Here is a 22,703-nt window from a genome sequence, read left to right as displayed (position 1 = left end):
AATTGCCCGACCTTTCACAACAATGTCCCGCTTCTCTTGAAAAGTCCGTCTTTAAAATGGCTTTTGACGATAAATCTGCTACCACATCAATTTCTTCTCGTCCTTCAGCCATCATGGGCGGATAAATTAGCTATTTTTTTGACAAATTAACTAATTTTTCAACACAACTATATTTGTGTTTGTGCAGCTTGCTACAGATGCAGCCTGCTAGCTCTGGTTTGTACACTCTCTGACTATCCAATCAAAGAGCGTGTGACATGCTGACGTTACCATAGCCTTCTAGAAGGTCTTGGTGTCACAACTCAAAATCTGATTGGTTGAAACGACAGTTTTATCATCGCTTATTTTTCGCTAGGGCACCTGTGAATCTGATTCTGCAGGCCTCAAGGCAGATTTCTGTAACTTTGACCCTGCCTGGCAACAAATAATGGCTGAAATGTGATTGGTTAAATTCTTTAATATGAAAATACATGTCTGGAAGCAGCACAGCCTGGGAAAATACTATGAAAAGAAGCAGATAGACCATTTGGAATTATTTAATAAGTAGTCATGGGCAAAATATAATCAAAATCAGTCTGTGATTCAGATTTTTTTTGGGCCAGCAGAGAAGGCCTTGCAGGCCCTGACGGCCCACCACAGCTCATGAGTCACTCGTGAGAATAACACGAACACTAACAGCTCCAAAACACACAAAATTGATTTTTCATAACTTTATAACGCAACCCTTCTTAGTCAGAAATTAAAATATGTATTTTTACAATGTACATAAAAAAAAATCTCCATAATGCAGCCATATATCTTCAGCATCTTTAATAGATGAGGTCTATTACGGTGTTACGGCCCTTGTGTGCTGCCAAACTCTGTTCGCGGTGACGTCTCTCAGCAGCCTCTAGTTATAGTTACCAGTCTCGGGTTCGACACTCATGCACTATTCATTGGTGTATCGCGTCGCTCCCGTCTCACTTCGGACTCACAAACCCGCTGCGCTTCTGAGCATCTTCATTCTTACAGGTGTGCAAATGTCTAAAATATCTTTTTGGTGTTGAGTCATTCCAGAGGGAGAGGAAAAAAAAAAGGGGCGAGAGGAAACTTTTCCTTACAGGAAACCTCCTGGATCTCCTGGTGGGAAGAGGAAAAAAAAAAACCGCAGCACCTTCTTGTATGGTACGTATCACCCGACTCCTATGCATTTTAAATAACATCAATTTAAACACCATTTAGGATGCCCTATTTAAAAATGTGAACTGTGATATTTAATATACTGTACTTTCGAACTTCACAACTAAACACACAAACACACAGGTATATATAATATATATATATATATATATATATATGTTCTGAATATTCTAGGTTGTTTTTGTTTTGTTTAAGTTGGAAGTGTTTTTCATTTTAAGTTTGTGATAAAAGTAAAAAAAAAAATTCAAATGTCACCTAAGTAAATGTGTTGATTGTTGATTTTAAATCACACTCAAAAAAGTAGTTTGCAATGTTTGTATATTCAAATTAGAAAAAAACTGCACTTTAAAAATTAAAAGCTCCCGGGACAAAATTACTTTTTAGAGGCAATTGTTTCAGATTAAACGTTTTAAGGTCAAATTTTTCCAGGATGCACGTGAAATGTATCCGCCATAATCGCTGTACAAGCATCGGCCGATGTGAATTATTGAAAGGCCTTTTGAAGGTGTGGCGGAGACGCACATCTGAAGGCGGCGGCGTTAAGGCATCAGGTTCAAACCCATCGATAAACCTATTAATTAATTGAATTACAAATTGATTTTGACATGCTAACACAGCTATGAATATTTAATATCGTTGTCTGAATAATTGCTCATTAATCTCATTTACAAGTATTTGATTATATTCTCACAGTGTCAAATGTCATCTTAGCTGATGCATATCATGATCTGATCTTATGTTTTATTTAAATCGTTTCATATTCTGGGAAATAGGAACCACACGTTCGCTTTCACAGCATCAAGAGCAACTTGGGGTTCAGCGTTTTTGTTAAACTTTGTCAAAAATGCCTCACTTCCGATTGGAAGGATGGCCGTTTTACCAACTTAACCAAGGCCCCCCTATCCTTAATCACCTTTCTTATCTCATCTTATTTTATCGAACTTGTTTTGTAAACTGAACTTGCTTTTTATCTTGTCCTCCATGTATCACGTTATCAAATCTCATCCCATCTTCCCGTCTCGTGTCTTCGCTTTATCTCGTCCATTGTCGTTTGGATGATTTTTTTTTTTTTTTTTCCATTTGCATTTTAATATTTAGTTTTTTCTGTTTGTTTGTTTTCTTTCCAGAGCACACAGAGACGCGTCTGAGGCATGAAACGCAGTAAGCATCGCGGACACAAGGAGGACAAGAGCGGAGGTATCACTTACAAAGATGGATGACAGAAAATGAGGCCGAATAGCCGAGGTCTTTTCAAGACGGCCATTTTGGAAAACGATCTCAGATGTAGTTTCACCTGCGGTTCTGATTCGCCGCCGTGCAAACGGGCGTTGGGTGTTTTAATCGAGAAGCCGCGGTTCTTAAATTTAGAACTTTCGGCGTTTGGAACAGGTCTTTTCTTTTGCGAATCTCAGATGAGCCGGCTGTTCTGGAGACGGAGAACCTGGATCATCACAACCTGCTGATGGGGGGACGTCCGGACCCCGACACCATCTCGCTGGCCTCGGTCACCGCCGTCACCGATAACGTCTCGAACAAGAGGTAGACGTGATTAAAATAATCAGACGCCCTTTTTACAATATGGGCATTGAAACAAAAATAAAATACATTTTTGTTGATTTTCAGTGGTATTTAAGATAAGATAAGATAAGATAAGATAAGTTAAGTTAAGTTAAACTTTATTGTTCCCCTTAGGGGAAATTCTTTTGTCACAGCAGTGTAACAGATTATAAGTGTCAAATAAATATGAATATACCAACGCCTCGACCAAGAGGTAGATGTGATGAAAATAATAAGAAGCCCTTTTCACAACATGGGCATTGAAACAAAAATGAAATAATCTTTTGTTGATTTTCAGTGGTACTTAAGATAAGATAAGATAAGATAAGATAAGATAAGTTAAGTTAAGTTAAGTTAAGTTAAGTTAAGTTAAGTTAAGATAAGATAAGATATATTGTTCCTCTTAGGGGAAATTCTTTTGTCACTGCAGTGTAACAGATTATAAGTGTCAAATAAATATGAATAGAAATATATTCAATTAGGAGAGAATTAGAAAAACAAATGAAATCCAGAAATAAAAAGACAGCAGAGAAAACAACAACAGCAACAACATCAAGGAAGACAGCAAGGGTGAAAGTGGACAACCAAAACTAAACAACGTAAACATTTTTGGTTAAACTGAGCTGGAATCGTACGGAACTAAAGTTGTTGAAAAAACAAATCCATCCCGCTGAGGATGTAGACAGTAATAATCATTTTTCAAGAAGTGACAAATCCTATTTTAATATCAGTTTGATCGTTTTCAAACATACATCACCACATTTCCCAGCCCTCAACCATTCTTAAACGGGAAACTGTTGTGACCTCTGACCTCTGACCTCTGACCTCATTTCCACGCAGATCGAAGCCGGATATCAAGATGGAGCCCAGTTCGGGACGACCGGTGGATTATCAAGTATGAGAAAGATTAAGTGTTTTCACAGAGGCCTTTGAATTCAGCGCTCTACATTATTCTGTATAATTCTTGACCGGCCCGTCACAATAGCTCTAGAATCTGTCCCGTCCGTGACACGAGTGTGTTATTGCAGGTTAGCGTGACGGTGATCGAGGCCAGACAACTGGTGGGTTTGAACATGGATCCCATGGTCTGCGTGGAGATCGGAGAGGATAAGAAGTACACGTCAATGAAAGAATCCACCAACTGCCCGTATTACAACGAAGTAATATTGCTTATCACTATTTACTAAATGGGTAAATAAAAAACAATCTTGACCGGGATCACAACTTCCGATGTTCTTTTTGCAGTACTTTGTGTTCGACTTCCACGTCCCTCCAGAGGTCATGTTTGACAAAATTCTGAAATTGTCTGTAAGTTTTTAACATATGAAAATGAATCATATCAGCTCTTAAGTTTTTTTTTTTTGTCTGGTTTTATTCCAAGACAGTAATATCTGTCTTCTTTATCCATTCTCAGGTAGTCCACTCCAAAAATCTTCTGCGTAGTGGGACCCTGGTGGGAACGTTTAAAATGGACGTGGGCACAATCTACTCCCAGTCCGGTAAATCAAAAACAAAAGAATTTACAGCAGGGGTCCCCAAATTTTTCCCTTCTCTGACGGGGAGCCGGGCCAGTTTGTAACAAAAAGTGTGACGATCGCAGAGGTGTCTAAACGTAAACATTTATTGTTTTCCAGAAAGCCACACATAACCAAAAATTAACCCCAGGAAAAAAATCAGAAAATAAATCATAACATTATTAGTGAAATAAATAACACAATTTATGAAATAAATAATCACCAAATAGCCCTTGACATGCTTTTCACAGAAAAAAAGACCAAGGAACATTAACTTTCTTGTAGACGCAACTGTTTGCAGATCTCTCATATCAAATTCACTGTGAAAACCAGAAAGAAAGCAGGCTATGAAACCCAACACATTTCACTACCAGTATTGTTGTAGAACGGATTTTATCCCAATAGATTTTATTATGATTATATTATTATTTGGTATTTGGTTATCTGGTATTGTTCAGGAAAAATGTGGAGGCGGGCCGTATCCGACCCCCGGGCAGTAGTTTGGGGACGACCGCTTTACAGGAACGTGTATTTCCGGGTTTTATGATATAACCGTCTGTTTTCTCTTGAAGAGCATCAGTTTTACCACAAATGGGCCTTGTTGTCTGACCCTGACGACATCACTGCCGGATGCAAAGGATACGTCAAATGCGACATCGCCGTCGTGGCCAAAGGGGACACCATAAAAACTCCCCACAAGGCCAATGAATCTGATGAAGATGACATAGAGGGGTAAACAGCTTGCAGCAGAAAACATCACTTTTCCATCCAGTCATATATACACCGCTCAAAAAAAAAGAAAGGGAACACTAAAATAACACAGTCTGGACACCCCTGATTTAGGGTCTCAATACACCTCCTGCATGTTTTTGGACTGAACAACTGCACACAGAATCAAATCAAGGACCTTCTTGCAGTGAAGCCACTGCTTTATTTTAACCAAGGGAAATTAATCTTGACTATACCGTCTTATTTTATACATATATAAATATACTGCTCAAGAAATAAAGGGAACACTAAAACAACACATCCTAGATCTGAGTGAATGAAATATTCTTAGGAAATAGTTTGTTCTTTACATTGTTGAATGTGCTGCCAACAAAATCGCACGAAAATGATCCATGAAAATCAAATGTATGAACCCGTGGAGGTCTGGATTTGGAGTCACACTCAAAATTAAAGTGGAAAAACACACGACAGGTTGATCCAACGGTGATGTAATGTCCTTAAAACAAGTCAAAATGAATCTGTGTTGTTTCCAAAGGGGACACTTTGATTTCACACAAGTGTGGTCGACTTGGAGTTACAATGAGTAAAGTGTTTTTTGTTTTTTTAGCAGTATATATTTATTTAATCTCTCCATCTATCAGCAACCTCTTGATCCCAGACGGGGTCCCTGCGGAGCGCCAGTGGGCTCGGTACTACCTGAAGATCTACAGAGCTGAGGGTCTCCCGAGGATGAACACCAGCATCATGGCCAACGTCAAAAAGGCCTTTATAGGGGAAAATAAAGACCTGGTTGATCCTTACGTTCAAGTTCAGTTTGCTGGGCAGAAGGTAAATTTGTCTTTATTTTGTTTATTGGATCAGCAAACAGGTTCTGATTTAGATTGGATTTGATTCAACTTTATTGTCATTGCACATGTAAGGATACAGAGTAACGAAATGCATTTAGTGTCTAATCAGATGTGCAAAAAGCAGAAGCGCATATGTGAAAAATTTACAGATAAATGCAGTATTAAGAATAAAAGCAATTTCCTTTTTTTTTTTACAGCTAGTGCAAGTAGAGGTGGATAAGTTATGAGATCACAGTTCTTTGGGCTTTTGTACTTGGAATTTTTCTGCTAAGAATATAACTCCAAGATCAGCCAAAATCACCCTGAAAATCTGAAAAAAAAAACTGTGATTCATAAATAAATAACATGAAATAAAGAATTCAAATGCAAGAATTTTAGACCATTAAATCAGTGGAGTAACAAAATGATTACGATTAATAGCCAGCATGAAATCAGTAACCTGTGCAGGAAGCCAACAACAAAATTGAGTGATTACAACATGGCATTTTACATGACGCTAAAATCTATTTCCAATTACTCAACTTACATTTTGATGTTCATGCTTTTATAACATAATTTTGATTTAGTCTCAAAATAGAACTTGTCTTCCATGCTGACTCCTGTTTTAACTCCATAATTAATTTCCTCACAGGGCAAAACGTCAGTCCAGAAGAGCTGCTATGAGCCGATCTGGAACGAGCAGATCATTTTCACCGAGATGTTCCCGCCGCTCTGCAAACGCATGAAGGTTCAGATCCGTGACTCAGACAAGGTGAACGACGTTGCCATAGGAACGCACTTCCTAGATCTACGAAAGATTTCTAATGACGGAGACAAAGGTGACTCGTTGCTTTCGGGTTAAAATTTAATGGTGTCTGCGCTCTGAAAACCTAAACATAATGTTTCCCCTTAATGAGAAAATGCGTTGCCATGACAACAACAGCATTAAAACACTCTCAGGGTTTAATGAGGAGGTTGCACACCAGGGTCTGCTAGCTGTTAAGCATGAAAAAGAAACAGACAAAAGAAAAGATAAAAAATACACATATCTGAGGATGTATCTAAATCACTCTTGTAAAAATATAAATTCTGTATAACCCTTTTAAATTTAAACATAAGCAATGTTAGCACTTGTAACCTTTAGCCATGTGCTAGCATGCTAATGGAGCTTTAGTTGGCGTTAGCCACTTGCTAGCGTTCTACTGTAGTATTTGTTTTTTTTAAGGGTCACAAATAGAGGAGCAATTCTGTTTTGACCACATTTGAAATTAAAAACAAATAACTTCCTTTCAATGTGCCTAGCTGTGATATAGACATTCTGTTTACATATTGTCCATAAATATTGATGTTTGATGTTTTTCTGATTTGATTGATTGATATTTGATTTGTGTGCCAGATCCTTGAAGGTGGTCTTTATACATAATCTCCAGTTTTTTCATTTCATGTTCTTTGGGTTATTTATGCTGTGTATGGTTGCATTGTTCTTCTCTCCCAGAACTATTGGTTGCAGTGACGTGCGGTGAGGTTCATGGCTGGTGAGGCACTGACTGATGTGCCTTATGATCGCTCAGCACCAAAAACTAGTACCACATATACGGTTGTTGACAAAAATACACTGGAAATGAAGTTAATTTGACAAAAATGTTTAAACATTTTGATAGTAACATACAATCTTAGTGCAGAGCATGCCGGCTGTTAGCCACCATTGCTCAATCTACATTGAGGCTCAACAGTTTAAAAGCCTCACCGCACATCTCTTCTAGTGTCAGTAGATGTGAAAATCCAGCCATTTTGAATTTAAAAAAATCTGAAACCGGTGAAGGTAACTGAAAAATACATTTTTAGCGCAAATCACTGATAAATAGAACCATTTAATTCATCTTTTCATTTGACATTTTTTCTTTCCAAGATTGGCAAGTGAGGCACAGCCTCTCCTGCCTCCCCTGACTGCACGTCACCGATTGGTTGCAAACGTTTTCTCCTTTACTTCTCAGGCTTTCTGCCCACGCTGGGCCCGGCCTGGATTAACATGTACGGCTCCACTCGTACCTACACACTGATGGATGAGTACCAGGAGCTGAACGAGGGTCTTGGTGAGGGGGTGTCGTTCAGGGCCCGTCTGCTGATCAGCCTGGGCGTGGAGATCCTGGACCCTTCCTCACCCGACACCCCCAGCTCTACGGAGGTGCAGCTGGAGGGAGTGCCCAACATCTTGGAGGTGGGTCCCTGACTGGATGGGCGACCATGCAAGCAAAGGAAGTCTATTGTTACTCCTGATGGTTCATTTTTTCTGTGAATTATTCATCCTGTTATTTTGCTGACCTGCTGAATTATTAACAGAATTTTTGAATTGTTGCTGCTTCTTTTTATAGCGTCTCAAACCGCAAAATTCAACCAAGTATAGAGGGGTTGTAACTAAATGTCCTCTGGGATTCTTAATAAGTCGACTTTATATATATGACACAGTATGACTCCTCTTTTGGTGTTTTCACTCTCCCAGCGTGGAAAGGAGCCACAGCTTGTCGCTTCTAGATGTTCAACCTTAATTGTTTGTTTTACAGACAGCCACTGGGAAGGTTGAGGAATTTTTCCTCTTTGGGTCTTTCCTGGAGGCCACCATGATTGACAGAAAGACTGGAGACAAACCCATCAATTTTGAGGTTACCATAGGTATTTCCCCACAATTAAGTATCGTTATCAGCTTCTGTCAACTGATATGCATGTTTGCACGGTTGGGAAATAGTGCCAAGTTTGGGAATAATCCCGAATGCTAAAACAGCTTTGTTGACACAGGACTGTTTGGCGTCATGAACAGCGTTTCTCTTTGCTAGGTTACTATGGAAACGAGAACGACGGGGTCATCAAACCAAACACAACGGGGAAGAAGGGAGACAATGACGAAGAGGAAACCGAACTCATCAACAATTCAAGTGAGGAGGAGATGGAAGATGATGCTGACTTGACATCCGTTGCCATGACTACACCCATGAAACCCGTCATCACTGACAGGTTCGGGCTACTGTCTTTATGAATAACGCTGTCATGATGGAATCATGTGAATGACAAAGCATAGAATATATATAAAATACCAGTTTTGTTTCATCAAAAAATACTCTTTATTTGTACTTTCAGGAACTACTTCCACCTGCCGTATTTTGAGCGGAAGCCATGTATCTACATCAAGAGTTGGTGGCAGGACCAGAGACGGAGGCTGTACAATGCTAATATTATTGACAACATTGCAGATAAACTGGTAAGTCACAATATTTGATGATTAACGTGAAGTTTAGTCTATTTATTTATTTATTTATTTATTTATTTATTTATTTATTTATTTATTTATATTTATTTATATTTATTTATATTATTATTATTATTATTATTATTATTATTATTATTATTATTATTATTATTATTATTATATCAGAGCTCCTATGACCTTTTTACTTATTTTATTATTATTATTATTATTTTATAAATGTTCCTAAAGGGTTGGGCAGTACTTATAGAATATTTATTTTGTCTGATAAGGTCATTGTTTCTTTTTTCCTTTTTCCTCTTTAAGTTTACTCCCAGGATCCTGACATCTATTCAGACATTAATATTTTTTATTTCAAAAATTATTATTATTATTATTATCATTGTTGTTGTTGTTGTTGTTGTTGTTGATGCTGTTGTTGTTGTTATTGTTATTATTATTATTAGTGGTAGTAGTGGTAGTAGTAGTAGTAGTATTACTATTATTATTATTATCATTGCTCTTATCTATTCATTTATTTATTTTAGTTTACACTATAATTGTTTTTAATTTTTTTTTAAAGAACTTTTAATGTTTGAAAATGAAAATAGTCCAAAAGCGAAGTGTTGAGATGTAGCTTCTTTTGTTCATAATTAAAACAACAAATGGTAACAATACAGGATGAAATATTCTCAGCACCACAGTAGGATTAAATGAAAAAAGAAGCAACAAATGATCATGTAAGTAATAGTAGCTGTTATTCTCCGATCTTTTGTGCTTTGTCATAATAATAATAATAGTCACAACCTTAAAATTATGCACGTGATAACTAAACACGAAGACGTCCACGTTGCGTAAAGTGATAATGCTGGAAAAGGGTGAAAGAAATATAGCTCATTGACAAGAAAACATCTGCAGGAAGATGGACTGAATGACGTGCAGGAGATCATCAAGACGGAGAAGCCGTACCCTGAGCGCAGGCTGAGGGGCGTCCTGGAGGAGCTCAACCAAGGATGCGGGTCTGTCTTTTCAAACTTACCTGCTTCAAACTCCCCGCGTTTGTCCTCAACTTCAACTGCTCCTCCTTTTTCAGTACCTTTCTCTCACTGGCAAATAAGGACCAGAATCAATCGGGCAAAACCAAACTTGACAGGGAGAGACTGAAGCTGTGTATGTCGGAAGTGGTAGGTTCATTGTTTAACGCACCGCGAGTTTATTCGGGTTATTAATCGTTAATGTTATCACTGCCGGGATCCCTCTGATCGTAGGAGAATGTTGGCCAGCAAGCTAAAGCCATGAGGTCGCAGGTGAAGAAGAGCACGGTCAAGGATAAAATCAAGTTGGTGCAAAACTTCCTCCAAAAGCTGCGTTTCCTGGCCGATGAAGTGAGAGTCACGACACTGGATGCGGACGGATATCAAATTTTGCGGCGTGATGTTGTAAGGATTCGTGTTTATCTGCAGCCTCAACACAGCGTCCCCGACGTTTTCATCTGGATGATCAGTAACGGGAAGCGAATCGCTTACGCAAGAGTTCCCTCCAAAGACATCCTCTATTCCAGCACGGACGAAGAGAAGGGAAAGGACTGTGGAAAAGTCAAGACCATCTTCCTGAGGGTGCGTTTAAATTAAATTCGCCAACCTCATCAGTGACATCACACATCGTTATAACACGCTAATACTGGGTCTAAGAGTAAGATAAAAAAAAAAAGAGGTCATCATTTTTGAATACCCATATTAGGACCAAAATATACCATGTTGGTAGTAAAACTTAACAGCAATAATTGTATGGATATTTATTTTAACTTTGATTTTCTGATCATTTATTGGGAGAGGGGGTTTTATCAAGCTGTATATCATCGTTCAGCATCAGCAGATGATATGTATTAAAGATAAAATAGATTATATAAATGACTACCAACATAATGAATGACTAACATTTTCGGAATAAATTAGTGTTTGGAGATAAAATGTCGAAGATGGTATTGAACAGTAGGTGATGGTCAAGAAATGGATTTTAATTGAATTATTACTCACTTTAATTTCATTAATTTTTCATGCAAAATAATGCAGCTACCTTGAATATAGGTGAGGTAACATCTACATGAATGTTTTGTTGTATCGGTAACACATCGTTACCTAATACAGTCATATTGCTTGGTGAGTATCTTTTGTTTTATTGCTTATCTATGAAAAAAAAGCAAAACAAACAAAAAAACAGCTCAGTAGGTGTTTCATCTTGCCACTGACATTAGTCACAAAAATTTAATTGTCATATCATATGATAGAAGTGCATATAATCGTATCTAATGATGCAAACGTATTTGTAATGAATATAGAAGAATCAAGAATTAAGATTTTTAATCGTCATTGTCCAGGCGCAGTCAAATTTTGCGATGAGAGCTCCCGGCTCGGAGCATGTACAGGTTTTTATAAAAACAAAAATAAATAGACAGTTATTTATACAGTGCGTTGTTATATACATAACGCACATGGTATGAAGGGTGATATGAATATGAATGAGTGTAATATAGTATACACATCTAAATATTAAGATTTTTATTTGTCATTGTGCAGGCGTAGTCAAATTTTGCGATGAGAGCTCCCGGCTCAGAGCATGTACAGGTTTTTATAAAAATAAAAATAAATAGACAGTAAGTTACACAGTGCGTAGTTATACATATAATCCACGTATGGAGGGTGATATGAATACGAATGAGTGTATATATATCTATATATGGCGACCCCTGACGGGAAAAGCCGAAAGAAGAAGAAGAAGAAGAAGAAGTATATATATCTATATATGTATAATATCTATATCGTGTGAACAAAATAGATTTTCTCATGCAAGTAATGACAATAAAAACTGATAATAACCTGGATATTAGATTACCACTTTATCAGTTTCTACCACACCAATCCCATATTATTCCTGTATTTTTACTTAAACCGCTACCAGTCAATTAATTATACATATATCAAATGACTTGATCCAAAACCTGTCATCCTCTGTAAGCGTGTTGTTGTGCATAATAAGATAACTGAGTTGTTTCCATGGCGATGTACCCAAGATCCCAGGTAAGAAGGGTTTTGGGCCTGCTGGCTGGACCGTCCAAGCAAAGATAGAGATCTATCTGTGGCTGGGCCTGAACAGACAGCGCAAAGACTACCTGTGTGGTTTGCCGAATGGATTTGAGGAAAATAAGCTGTCCAAAGGACCCGGCACGCCGTCCTCGCCCCCTATTTGCCTCACGTATATGAGTACGTGTCTTCCCGATTCAATCATTTAAATCACCGTCATTGACGATGTCATAAATGAAGTCACGGCCGGACTGATGATTTGCGCCCGTCTCTTCGTCACAGTGAAACAGATCTTCCAGCTGAGGGTGCACATGTACCAGGCGCGCAGCCTGTTCGCCGCCGACAGCACCGGCTTGTCCGATCCCTTCGCAAGGATTTTCTTTTCCACCCAGAGTCAGGTCACCGAGGTGAGACCAGATTTACTTTCAAAAGACAACATAGATTGAAAATATAAATCGGAAATCTGTCGTTCGAGAGAACTAACGTGGCCCGAATGTGCGCCACAACAAATGAGCCTCAGAAAAAAAACAAAGTTAAATCTCAGCTCCTCTCAGGGCCACGATACAGTAAATTTTTCTTTATATCTTTGTATATCTTTGTATTTTTCTTTATTTTTTTGTATCTCTTTTTTTCCTGATCAGGTGCTGCCCGAGACTTTGTGTCCAACATGGGATCAGCTGCTGGTTTTTGAGAATGTGGAGTTGTTCGGAGAGGCCGGTGAACTCAGACACGACCCCCCCATTATCGTCATTGAGATCTATGATCAAGACACGGTGGTAAGATTTTTATTTTATTTTATTCCCTTTTTTTTTTTTTTTTTACAGGTTTGTGATGTCACTGTCACACTGCTTTAAGGTGTCCACCATGCACCATCATCCTGATCGTATTGATAATATCGGTCTGCTGAAATGAAAATAACGGATCAGTCAGTGTGGAGATAACCAGTTATTACCAGTAATAACCAGTAACTTAATGTTAATATTATTACTTAGAGATAATAATAAGTCAAATCACTTAAGATCCCCCCATTCCATGGTTTTTGTGTTATTCATTGAAATCATTGTTCGAAAAGCCGCCTTCTCTTGAGTTTAGTTGAAGTGGATGGTAAATATATTGCAGTGCTCAAGAACCAAAAACACAAAAACATTAAAAGGGCCTTTTTTTTTAACACATCTGCAGCCAAATGACCAAAAATAAATCCCATTGTTACATGATGGTCTTCGAATCTCACCCATGACATCACTGTCGTAGACTATATTGCATTTTGCCACTTTGACCTGTGCAAAACCAATGATCCCATTCACTTCCATTGTATTCCAATCCGTAAGGCTGATAAATTCAAAAAGAGATAAATTCAAATGGTGTTTTTTTTTTTTTTTTCAAAAGATTTTATTTTTCTGTGTTGACAAAAACTGGAGATGAAATACCGGAAAGAATTTGTTTAACTCACTGAGAATTTCACGTTTGTTTCTGACAAAAAAACACGATTGTTTTGGATGACCTCCTCTGGATAAGTAGAGTGTGCACTCTGACGTCTTGATGTTTACTGTAGTGTGTATTTCAATGGTGGAAAGTGTACAGAAAGGCATGCAAGAGGAATAAGCTCTGTGTCAGCGGACTCCAGGCTAATTTGCAAGGGTCCAAACAGAGAGAAGGGTCCTGAAAATTGAGTTATACCTGTTGCATTCCTTGCAAATTTAGACTCTCCATAACCACTAACTGCAAGAGAGACTCCATAGTGTTCAGAAATGTCAGTCAACCATCACATGACAACTGTTTTGCAGTTCACTGGTTATATTAGTTAGCTTGTTTTTTTTTTCCTTTTGTTTTTATTCATCGCTTTGTATTAGTGCGAGAAACATGCGCACATTGACCATGTTTCTTCCTGTTAATGGGATAAATCCAACTGTTAATGATACAACCGTAAGCACCCTTGATTATTTGCCGTTTTTTTTTTTTTTTTTTCCAAATTAGCCATTGTGGAATAAGCAGTGAAGGTTATGTCCCAATCAGGATTTAATGTGAGAACATTGAAATGTTTGATTTGTCTCACGCTTCCCAGGGAAAAGCCGATTTCATGGGAAGAACTTTTGCTAAGCCGGTGGTCAAGATGGCCGCCGAGCACTACGGCCCGCCGCGCTTTCCTCCTCAGCTTGAATACTATCAGATCTACCGCGGGAATTGCACGGCAGGAGAAATGCTGGCAGCCTTCGAACTCCTGCAGGTCATTTTGTGTAAAAAACACGTACTTCGGTTGGCGGCGGACCCCTCCCAAGTGAATGTTTTAAAGCGGTCCCCCGGTTGGTCTTTCAGATCGGACCCAATGGGAAAGCAGACCTGCCGCCCATAGATGGTCCGACAGATATGGACCGTGGTCCGATCCTCCCCGTTCCACTGGGGATCAGACCGGTGCTCAGCAAGTACAGGATTGAGGTGAACACTCCGTTTTGATTTTATCATTTATGATTTCAAAAAGGTGAACGGCGACATAGACGAAAAGACATGGTGGTCGCAGGGATGAAGATGCTGAGGTTCTCTTTGGTAGTGACCAGGACGGATAGGATCAGGAATGAGTCCATCAGAGGGACGGCAGATGTTAGATGTTTTGGAGAGAAGGTCAGAGATGGTTGGGGTCATGGACAGAGGAGGGAGAGTGAATATACTGGTAGAAGGTTTCTGGAATTGGAGGTCAAGAGCAGGGGTCGGCAACCCAAAATGTAGAAAGAGCCATATTGGACCAAAAAAACAAAAAAACAAATATGTCTGGAGCCGCAAAAAATAAAAAGAAATGAAAAATGAATGAAAATGAAAAAAAAAAAAAAAATTAAAATTAAAACATTAAAAAATTAAAAATTAAAAAATTAAGAAATAACAAATTAAAAAATTAAAAAATTAAAAAATTAAAAAATTAAAAAATTAAAAAATTAAAAAGAATAAGAATATGAATAAGAATAAGAATAAGAATAAGAACAACTTTATTTATCCCGAAGGAAATTGTTGTGCCAGAGTTTCAAGTAAAACATAACAATAATAAATAATAGTAGGAAATTGTATAAACAGTAAAAAAAAAAGGGTGAGAATAAGAAATACAAATAAAACTATAAAATGTCAAAGTCAAGGCTATAAAGTGTTTTAAGGTCTTAAGTACAAAAATTTTTAGCCTTATATAATCTATTTTTGTAACGCAATTGACAACTTCCCGCTACAGAGCAAACATTCAGGCAATCCTTCCGAGTCGGCAATGAATCCAAATGATTCGGTCCGAGAAACGTCGAATCCTCTGTTGTCTTTGGATAGTTTTCTCTTTTTCCCTTTGGGATCCACAGCCCGTCACAGCCACCGGTTTGTTTACAACAGCCACCTGCCTGACATCCCGCCCTACGGATAGAAACGTGTGTGACGCAAATCTTCGTTGACAGAAGTGTTGAAATTTAATATTTACAGAAACCATATTAAAACAAAAAATATTTTCAAACATTTTTGAAAAAGCTCCAGGGAGCCACTAGGGCAGCGCTTAAGAGCCGCAAGACGTAGCAAGAGAGGATATGAAGTGAGTTGTTGTGAGAAAGGAGGATCCGGGGAATAGGGTTTGATGGAAAAAGGTTGATTCGCTGTGGCGACCCCTGAAGGGAAAAGCCGAAAGGAGCAGAGGACGATGATGTCAACAAGGTGAATTTTGCGTATTTTTAATGTACCCTGTTTTCTTATATAGCCGCACACAGTCATGCAACGTCCACTAGCAGCGATTAGAGCAGGGCTCTCAGACTCGCGGCCCCTCGCAACAACATTTTGTGGCCCCCTGCCTGAAATCAAATCTTTGTGTTAGCGTTGCCTGTGTGTTTTTTCTCACATGCATCTGGGGGTTTTATACAGTGGGTTTCAAAAAAAAAAAAAAAAAAAAAAAAAAAACCGGGCAAGGAAAAAATGAAAGAGTAACTTTGCAATGTATTTTTTGCCTCAAAATTTTAACAACTAAATGATTTTTTGAAGAAAATAAATAAATAAACAAAATCAAAGAAAATGATTTAATTACCAGAATAGCCTTGTAAATATTGTACCTTCTCTTATACATGCTACCAATCCATTTTCTAATAAATTTTAGTGGCAAATTTTCCCACCTCTTTTAACTCAACAATATTTATAGGGTGTAATTAATTCGTCATATTTTTTAGATTTTTTATTTTTTATAAAATTGTTATAATTTACCTGTTTACCTCCTTTGAACTAAAACTCAGGGAAAATTTGGGCTTCGTGATAGTTCGAGGTAATGATTTTACTGGCTCGGCCCACTTGACATCAAATTAGGCCGTTCGTGGCCCAAAATGAGTTTGACACCCCAGAATTAGAGTGTTAAACGAATAAAACAATCTTCTGACTTTCCTGATTCACTTTTGGAAAAACTATGTTGATATAAAGAACAAGATGCATCAAAATCTCACAGTGCAACCCATGTTCCAGGTTCTCTTCTGGGGCTTGAGGGACTTGAAGCGGGTGAACCTGGCCCAGGTGGACCGGCCTCGCGTGGACATCGAATGTGCCGGAAAGGGGGTGCAGTCGGCTCTAATTCCCAACTACAGGAAGAACCCCAACTTCAGCACACTGGTCAAGTGGTTTGAAGTTGTATGTTCATGTCTTATTTTCTACCACCGCACTGTACAGTTTTTATCCATTTTTGTATTTTTAATTTGTCATTGTCTCTGTGCTATTTGATGTCTTTATCTATTTTTTTAATTATTGTCTCTGTCCTCTTTGAGTCTTTTGATGTTGGCTGTCCTCCTGCCTTTTCCTGCTGCGGCACTAGCATTTCCCCAGTGGTCGTCAATAAAGTATAATCTTATCTTATATTATCTTGTCTTGTCTTGTCTTGTCTTGTCTTGTCTTGTCTTGTCTTGTCTTGTCTTGTCTTGTCTTGTCTTATCTTATCTTAACTAATCTCGGCTTTTCTTGTCTTGTCGTGTCTTGTGTTGTCTTGTCTTGTCTCGTCTCGTCTCGTCTCGTCTCGTCTCGTCTCGTCTCGTCTCGTCTCGTCTCGTCTCGTCTCGTCTCGTCTCGTCTCGTCTCGTCTCGTCTCGTCTTGTCTTATTTTATGTTATGTTATCTTATGTTATGTTATCTTATGTTATCTTATCTTATCTTATCTTATCTTATCTTATCTTATCTTATCTTATCTTATATTATCTTATCTTATCTTATCTTTTATCTTATCCTATCTTATCTCATCGCATCACATATGATCTCCTCTTGTCTCATCTTATCTTATCTTATCTTATCTTATCTAATCTCGGCTTTTCTTGTCTTGTCTCATCTCGTCTCGTCTCGTCTTATCTTATTTGATCTTATGTTATGTTATGTTGTGTTATCTTATCTTATCTTATCTTATCTTATCTTATCTTATCTTATCTTATCTTATCTTATCTTATCTTATCTTAACTAATCTCGGCTTTTCTTGTCTTGTCTCGTCTCGTCTCATCTCGCCTTGTCTTAACTAATCTCATCTTGTCTCATCTTATCAATTCTAACTAATCTCATCTTGTCTTATTTTATCTTGTCTCATCTCGTCTCGTGTCCCCTTGTCTTATCTTAACTTGTCTTGTCTTGTCTTGTCTTGTCTTGTCTTGTCTTGTCTTGTCTTGTCTTGTCTTGTCTTGTCTTGTCTTACTGAAGAAGTTTTAAAATTACTCAAGAATATACCCATGGAAGTATTTTATGTTCTTCAATAAATGAACCAAGATCTATCTGGTCATCTAAACACGGCCGGTTCACTGAACAATCGGTGGCAAAAACTACATGTTACTTTACAGAAGGGCGGCATCGAGTATGTTCTCAATCAATGCCATTTCATTTTGTTACGTCTAATTCTGGATTTCATGTGTCAGGATTTGCCTGAGAATGAGCTGCTTCACCCGCCTCTGAATATCCGGGTGGTGGACTGCAGGGCCTTCGGCCGCTACACTCTGGTGGGGTCCAACGCCGTCACCAGCCTTAGGAAATTCATCTATCGGCCGACGGACAAGCAGGCCAAGAACTGGTCCACGACAGGTAGAGTTACCCCGATATAACCAAACCCTAAGTCCGACTATATGATAGAACCGTTATTGTTACTTAGCAACTGCGATTAACTGCGATTAACTTCGATTAACAGCGATTAACTTAAATTAAACCCACGACCGTCAATGCAAAGCTGGAGTTTAGATGAAAAGTCTAATCCTGCAAATATTTAAGGATACATTTTGGAAAACTATTTCATCCTTGTTTTTGTTTTTTCTTTTAATCTTTCAGAGGAAATTATTGTTGTCAACATGGAGACCGAGCCCAATTTTAAGAAGATGGACACAGTGGTCAAATTAGATTCTGTGAGTGAAGATAAACTTTATTGATCCCCATAGGGGAAATTCCTTCGTCACAGCAGCGTAATAGTTATAATGTCAAAAAAAAAGGAAATAAATATGAGTATAAATATAAATAGAAAGGCAGAAGACAGGAGATAAAAAAAAAAAAAAAATCCACGACAGCAGAAATAAATAGACAGCAGAAGTTTTACCTGCAATAGATGAATTAAACAAATTTTTTTTTTTTTTTTTTAACAAATGCATGTACTTAGCTTCCACACTGGAGCAATAAGATACCAGTTGATTAAACAGACACACGATTGGAGCGTAGAATTACATTTGTCGTATAACTTCACATGACGCTCTCTTGTTTTCTGCCCATTCAGTGTTCCGACGCTGTGGTCAAAATTGAGGTGAGCAAAACGTGTGCGGCTCAAGAACAAGTCCGATTGAATTCAACATTTAACTGACATTATAATTAACACTATGATTAATTAACAATACAAGTTTTTGAAACTTTTCGAAGCATATTTTATTTTTACTGACAATGAAATTACAACTAGTGATAATCATATGTGATGCAAGTGCAGCGAACCTACATTGTATCTGTTTTACATTGTACTGTATTAATGTACATTTCTTTAGTATTTTAGATATAATGATAAATGGTAGCAGTTACATTTGGCTAACTTTAGAAAACAATCAACGCTTCTTTTTTCCCCCACATAGAATTATTTATTGTCACTATTTCTAAACTTTCAAGAGCCTTTTCCGCCTAAAATTGTTGCACGGAAAGTATGTGCATATGTCTGTGTGCAGGACGATGATAAGGATGGAAAGGGGAAAAAGAAGAAAAGAAAGAAGGGCGACGAGACCGAGGAAGAGGAAGTGGATGAGAGCATGTTGGACTGGTGGTCCAAATATTTTGCGTCCATTGAAACGTTGACAGAGGTGAGAGAACTGTTAAGAATGATATGAAATTAGGTCGTAAAATAATATACGAGATGTCTTCCATCACCTACAGGCGCTGAAGTCTCACGAAGCAGCCCTGTCGGATTCTGAGGACAGAGATGACGCAGATATTGCAGACGGTGCAGGTAAAACCAGATGATTTATGTTACTTTTAAAATTCAATGAGCCTCCACTTCTGCCCTGCACAAGGAGTGTTACATATAAATTCTAACAGAAAGACTTTCGTTCTCTGATTTTGTATATTACTTCTACTTCACAAAGATGCAAAACAAACCATATCAGCCACTGTTCAGATTTAACCCTCACATTATGTTAAGGGTCAATTTGACCCATTTCACCCATTGACCCAATGGGTCAAATTGACCCTTAACATGATATGAGGGTTGATATCTTTATATATGTATTTGTCCAGTATTTAATCAAAATGATGCCGATCATTTTTTTAGCACATCTTCTTTTATTTACTACCATTCCATGTGTTATAAGCTGACTAACTGTTATATCCCTCATTGCAGTAGTGCACGTTTCGCCGCGCTCGTAGCCGGACAATGCCTAGATGTAGACGCTGACATGAATCCAAACTTCCACGTGGGCGGATTGCTTTTTCTCACGCATATGCATTTAAATAAAATGCCAGCCATGAAAGTTGTCAACTGCAAAGTTTATTAATACGACGAAGATGAGGCTGTGATGAGCAGGCAGCTGGAGTCACCTACTAATAAAGTGAAATTTATATAAATACTTGTAAATATACACAAATTTAGCTAATATATTCACATTTATATAAATAAGGATTCTCTAGGAACTTTTCAGGGAGCAGGATGTTTTCCCTGACCGAGCTCAGAGGCTCGCTTGCTGTTCGCAAATGTCAATTTTGGCAACTTTCATGTGGAATTCATGTCTGGAGTGGTCTGTGCTCCTTTACCCCCGACCCTCCCCCTTCTCCTCGTCTTCGCCGCTAACCTGAACTCAGATATCAAACCCGATGACTCTCCCGTGAAAGGAACCAAGAGAGGAAAAGGAAAGAAGGACAAGAAGAAGTCGGCGATGGATCCGGTTGAGAGGAAGAAGCCCAAGCTGGAGGAGCTAAAGGTGCTGCATTTAGTTCTTCTTCATACTGCAACTCTGTGGAGGTTCTCAGTCCTCCCGGTAAAGGTGGATTCTTATCGGAAGCTTCTTGTCTTGTTCAATCCGGTTGGCGAGACAAAAAGATTTCGTACTGTAAGATCTGAAACACAGGATCATTCAGAGACGGGCACAACTATAGTTCATCTCGCTTAATGTGCTTCTGTACCAAAATAAAATACAGTATAATACATTTCATTTGCATGTATACTTCATTATCTTATCTTATCTTATCTAATCGTATCTTACCTTAACTTAACTGAACTTAACTTAACTTATCTTATCTTATCTTATCTTATCTTATCTTATCTTAAGTACCACTGAAAATCAACAAAAATGTATTTTATTTTTGTTTCAATGCCTATATTGTGAAAAGAGCTTCTTATTATTTTCATCACGTCTATTGTTCGAGACGTTGGTATATTCATATTTATTTGGCACTTATAATCTGTTACACTGCTGTGACAAAAAAAATTCCCCTTAGGGGAACAATAAAGTTTATCTTAACTTAACTTAACTTAAGTTAACTTGTCTTGTCTTGTCTTGTCTTGTCTTAACTAACCTCATCTTGTCTTATCTTAACTAATCTCATCTTGTTTTATGTTGTCTTGTCTCGTCTATAGCAGCTGCTTTGACAGTTTATTTTCTGTTCTGGGGCCTGAAATAGCATGTTTTTTTTTCCAAATACACTTGTAACTCCAAAGAATTAAAAAAAGAGTTTTCTCGACGACAGCTTTCTGGGTTCTTTTCTTGTCTTGAAATCAGGTGTATCCCAAAGAGCTGGAGAGTGAGTTTGACAGCTTCGAGGACTGGCTGCACAGTTTCAACCTGTTCAGGGGGAAAGGCGGCGACGACGACGACCAAAACGTTGCGGACGAAGACAGGATCGTTGGAAAATTCAAGGTAAGTGCGCAAATTGTCGGTACTTTCAACTAGAAAACATTGATTGTCTTGTTCGATGTGACTTAAAGGTTTAATGAGATATAAACTGTAAGAAAGGCTTAAAATTCTACCTCAGCTTTTGTCATCTCTGCCTTTTGGCGACAGGGCTCGCTGTGCATGTACAAAGTGACGGACGACACGCCCAGAGACGCCAGCTTCGACTCCAACATGGGGATGTTTCAAAACATTCCCCACAACGATCCGATCAATGTCCTTGTCAGGATCTATGTCATCAGGGTAGGAACAGCTTAAAATCAAATGATGGATTTACACGATTGCGGATGTCATTATTCTTCCGTCACTTTCATGACGGGTTACCCGTCCTTTAGGCCACTGATCTGCATCCGGCCGACATTAATGGAAAAGCCGATCCCTACATTGCGATCAAACTGGGAAAGACAGAAATCAAAGACAAAGAGAACTACATCTCAAAGCAGCTGAACCCTTTATTTGGCAAGTGAGTCGCTTTATGTTATTTTATTGTAATCATTTGTATTCAAATTAGCTTTGTCTCCGTTGATTCTTGTCGAAATCTTCTTGTTGTAGCAACTGGACTTGAATTGCTTTACTTGAAGACGTTTCGCTCCTCATCTGAGAAGCTTCTCCTGTTCTAATAATCTGTCTTCAAGTGAGGAAATTCAAGTCCATTTGCCACAAAAAGAAGATTTCGCCAAGAATTCCCCACGACCCGGATGACTGAGAACCTCCACAGACATGTCGCTGCACAATTTGTCTATATCACATGTATCGGTTGGTGCTACATAACCAAACTTCACCCTTCCTTCGCCCAGATCCTTCGACATCGAAGCCACGTTCCCCATGGATTCCACCCTGACGGTGTCCATCTACGACTGGGATCTGGTGGGAACCGACGATCTCATCGGGGAAACCAAAGTGGACCTGGAGAACCGCTTCTACAGCAAACACAGGGCCACGTGTGGCGTTTCGGGCAGCTACGCCACGTAAGAATCGGACCCTCGAAAGAAGCGGTCGATTGCGCGTATTGTTTTTTATCTGAGAGCGATTTCAGATGTTATTAGAAGGGAGGTATGATGTTACCAGATGTAGCACCATCATAGCCTCGGTGGATGGCTTTTTGCTTTTTCTGTTTTGGGTAGTTATGGTTATAACATTTGGAGGGACCCAATGAAGCCCACACAGATCCTGGCGAAGCTGTGCAAGGACGGCAAGGTGGACGGGCCTTACTATGG

The 22,703-nt window shown here is 38.5% G+C and overlaps 1 protein-coding gene across 1 annotated transcript in view; it reads left to right on the top strand.

Annotated features, from left to right (window-relative positions):
• The first annotated feature begins 1,113 nt into the window (after positions 1-1,113).
• Positions 1,114-22,703, top strand: part of otofb (otoferlin b) — a 26,974-nt gene continuing 5,384 nt past the window's right edge. The window contains exons 1-35 of the mRNA XM_086157169.1: positions 1,114-1,164; positions 2,307-2,376; positions 2,592-2,718; positions 3,577-3,631; positions 3,765-3,896; positions 3,982-4,044; positions 4,151-4,235; positions 4,823-4,982; positions 5,621-5,807; positions 6,459-6,645; positions 7,801-8,024; positions 8,368-8,476; positions 8,638-8,815; positions 8,939-9,059; positions 9,963-10,063; positions 10,138-10,228; positions 10,313-10,429; positions 10,508-10,660; positions 12,115-12,304; positions 12,407-12,531; positions 12,766-12,900; positions 14,187-14,348; positions 14,438-14,557; positions 16,583-16,744; positions 18,001-18,163; positions 18,404-18,477; positions 18,840-18,866; positions 19,273-19,404; positions 19,478-19,550; positions 20,399-20,517; positions 21,316-21,453; positions 21,598-21,729; positions 21,822-21,949; positions 22,284-22,454; positions 22,611-22,703. The exon at positions 22,611-22,703 is cut by the window's right edge and continues 68 nt beyond it. Coding sequence (XP_086013295.1) covers positions 2,331-2,376; positions 2,592-2,718; positions 3,577-3,631; positions 3,765-3,896; positions 3,982-4,044; positions 4,151-4,235; positions 4,823-4,982; positions 5,621-5,807; positions 6,459-6,645; positions 7,801-8,024; positions 8,368-8,476; positions 8,638-8,815; positions 8,939-9,059; positions 9,963-10,063; positions 10,138-10,228; positions 10,313-10,429; positions 10,508-10,660; positions 12,115-12,304; positions 12,407-12,531; positions 12,766-12,900; positions 14,187-14,348; positions 14,438-14,557; positions 16,583-16,744; positions 18,001-18,163; positions 18,404-18,477; positions 18,840-18,866; positions 19,273-19,404; positions 19,478-19,550; positions 20,399-20,517; positions 21,316-21,453; positions 21,598-21,729; positions 21,822-21,949; positions 22,284-22,454; positions 22,611-22,703 — 4,280 coding nt within the window. The 5' untranslated portion in view covers positions 1,114-1,164; positions 2,307-2,330. The remainder of the gene's footprint in view (positions 1,165-2,306; positions 2,377-2,591; positions 2,719-3,576; positions 3,632-3,764; positions 3,897-3,981; positions 4,045-4,150; positions 4,236-4,822; positions 4,983-5,620; positions 5,808-6,458; positions 6,646-7,800; positions 8,025-8,367; positions 8,477-8,637; positions 8,816-8,938; positions 9,060-9,962; positions 10,064-10,137; positions 10,229-10,312; positions 10,430-10,507; positions 10,661-12,114; positions 12,305-12,406; positions 12,532-12,765; positions 12,901-14,186; positions 14,349-14,437; positions 14,558-16,582; positions 16,745-18,000; positions 18,164-18,403; positions 18,478-18,839; positions 18,867-19,272; positions 19,405-19,477; positions 19,551-20,398; positions 20,518-21,315; positions 21,454-21,597; positions 21,730-21,821; positions 21,950-22,283; positions 22,455-22,610) is intronic.

The sequence above is a fragment of the Fistularia commersonii genome, chromosome 1 (assembly GCF_037954325.1).
Source record: "Fistularia commersonii isolate RoL2024-O1a breed Wild chromosome 1, RoL_Fcom_v1.0, whole genome shotgun sequence".
Classification (NCBI taxonomy): Eukaryota; Metazoa; Chordata; class Actinopteri; order Syngnathiformes; family Fistulariidae; genus Fistularia; species Fistularia commersonii.
This window is presented reverse-complemented; position numbering and strand designations above follow the sequence as displayed.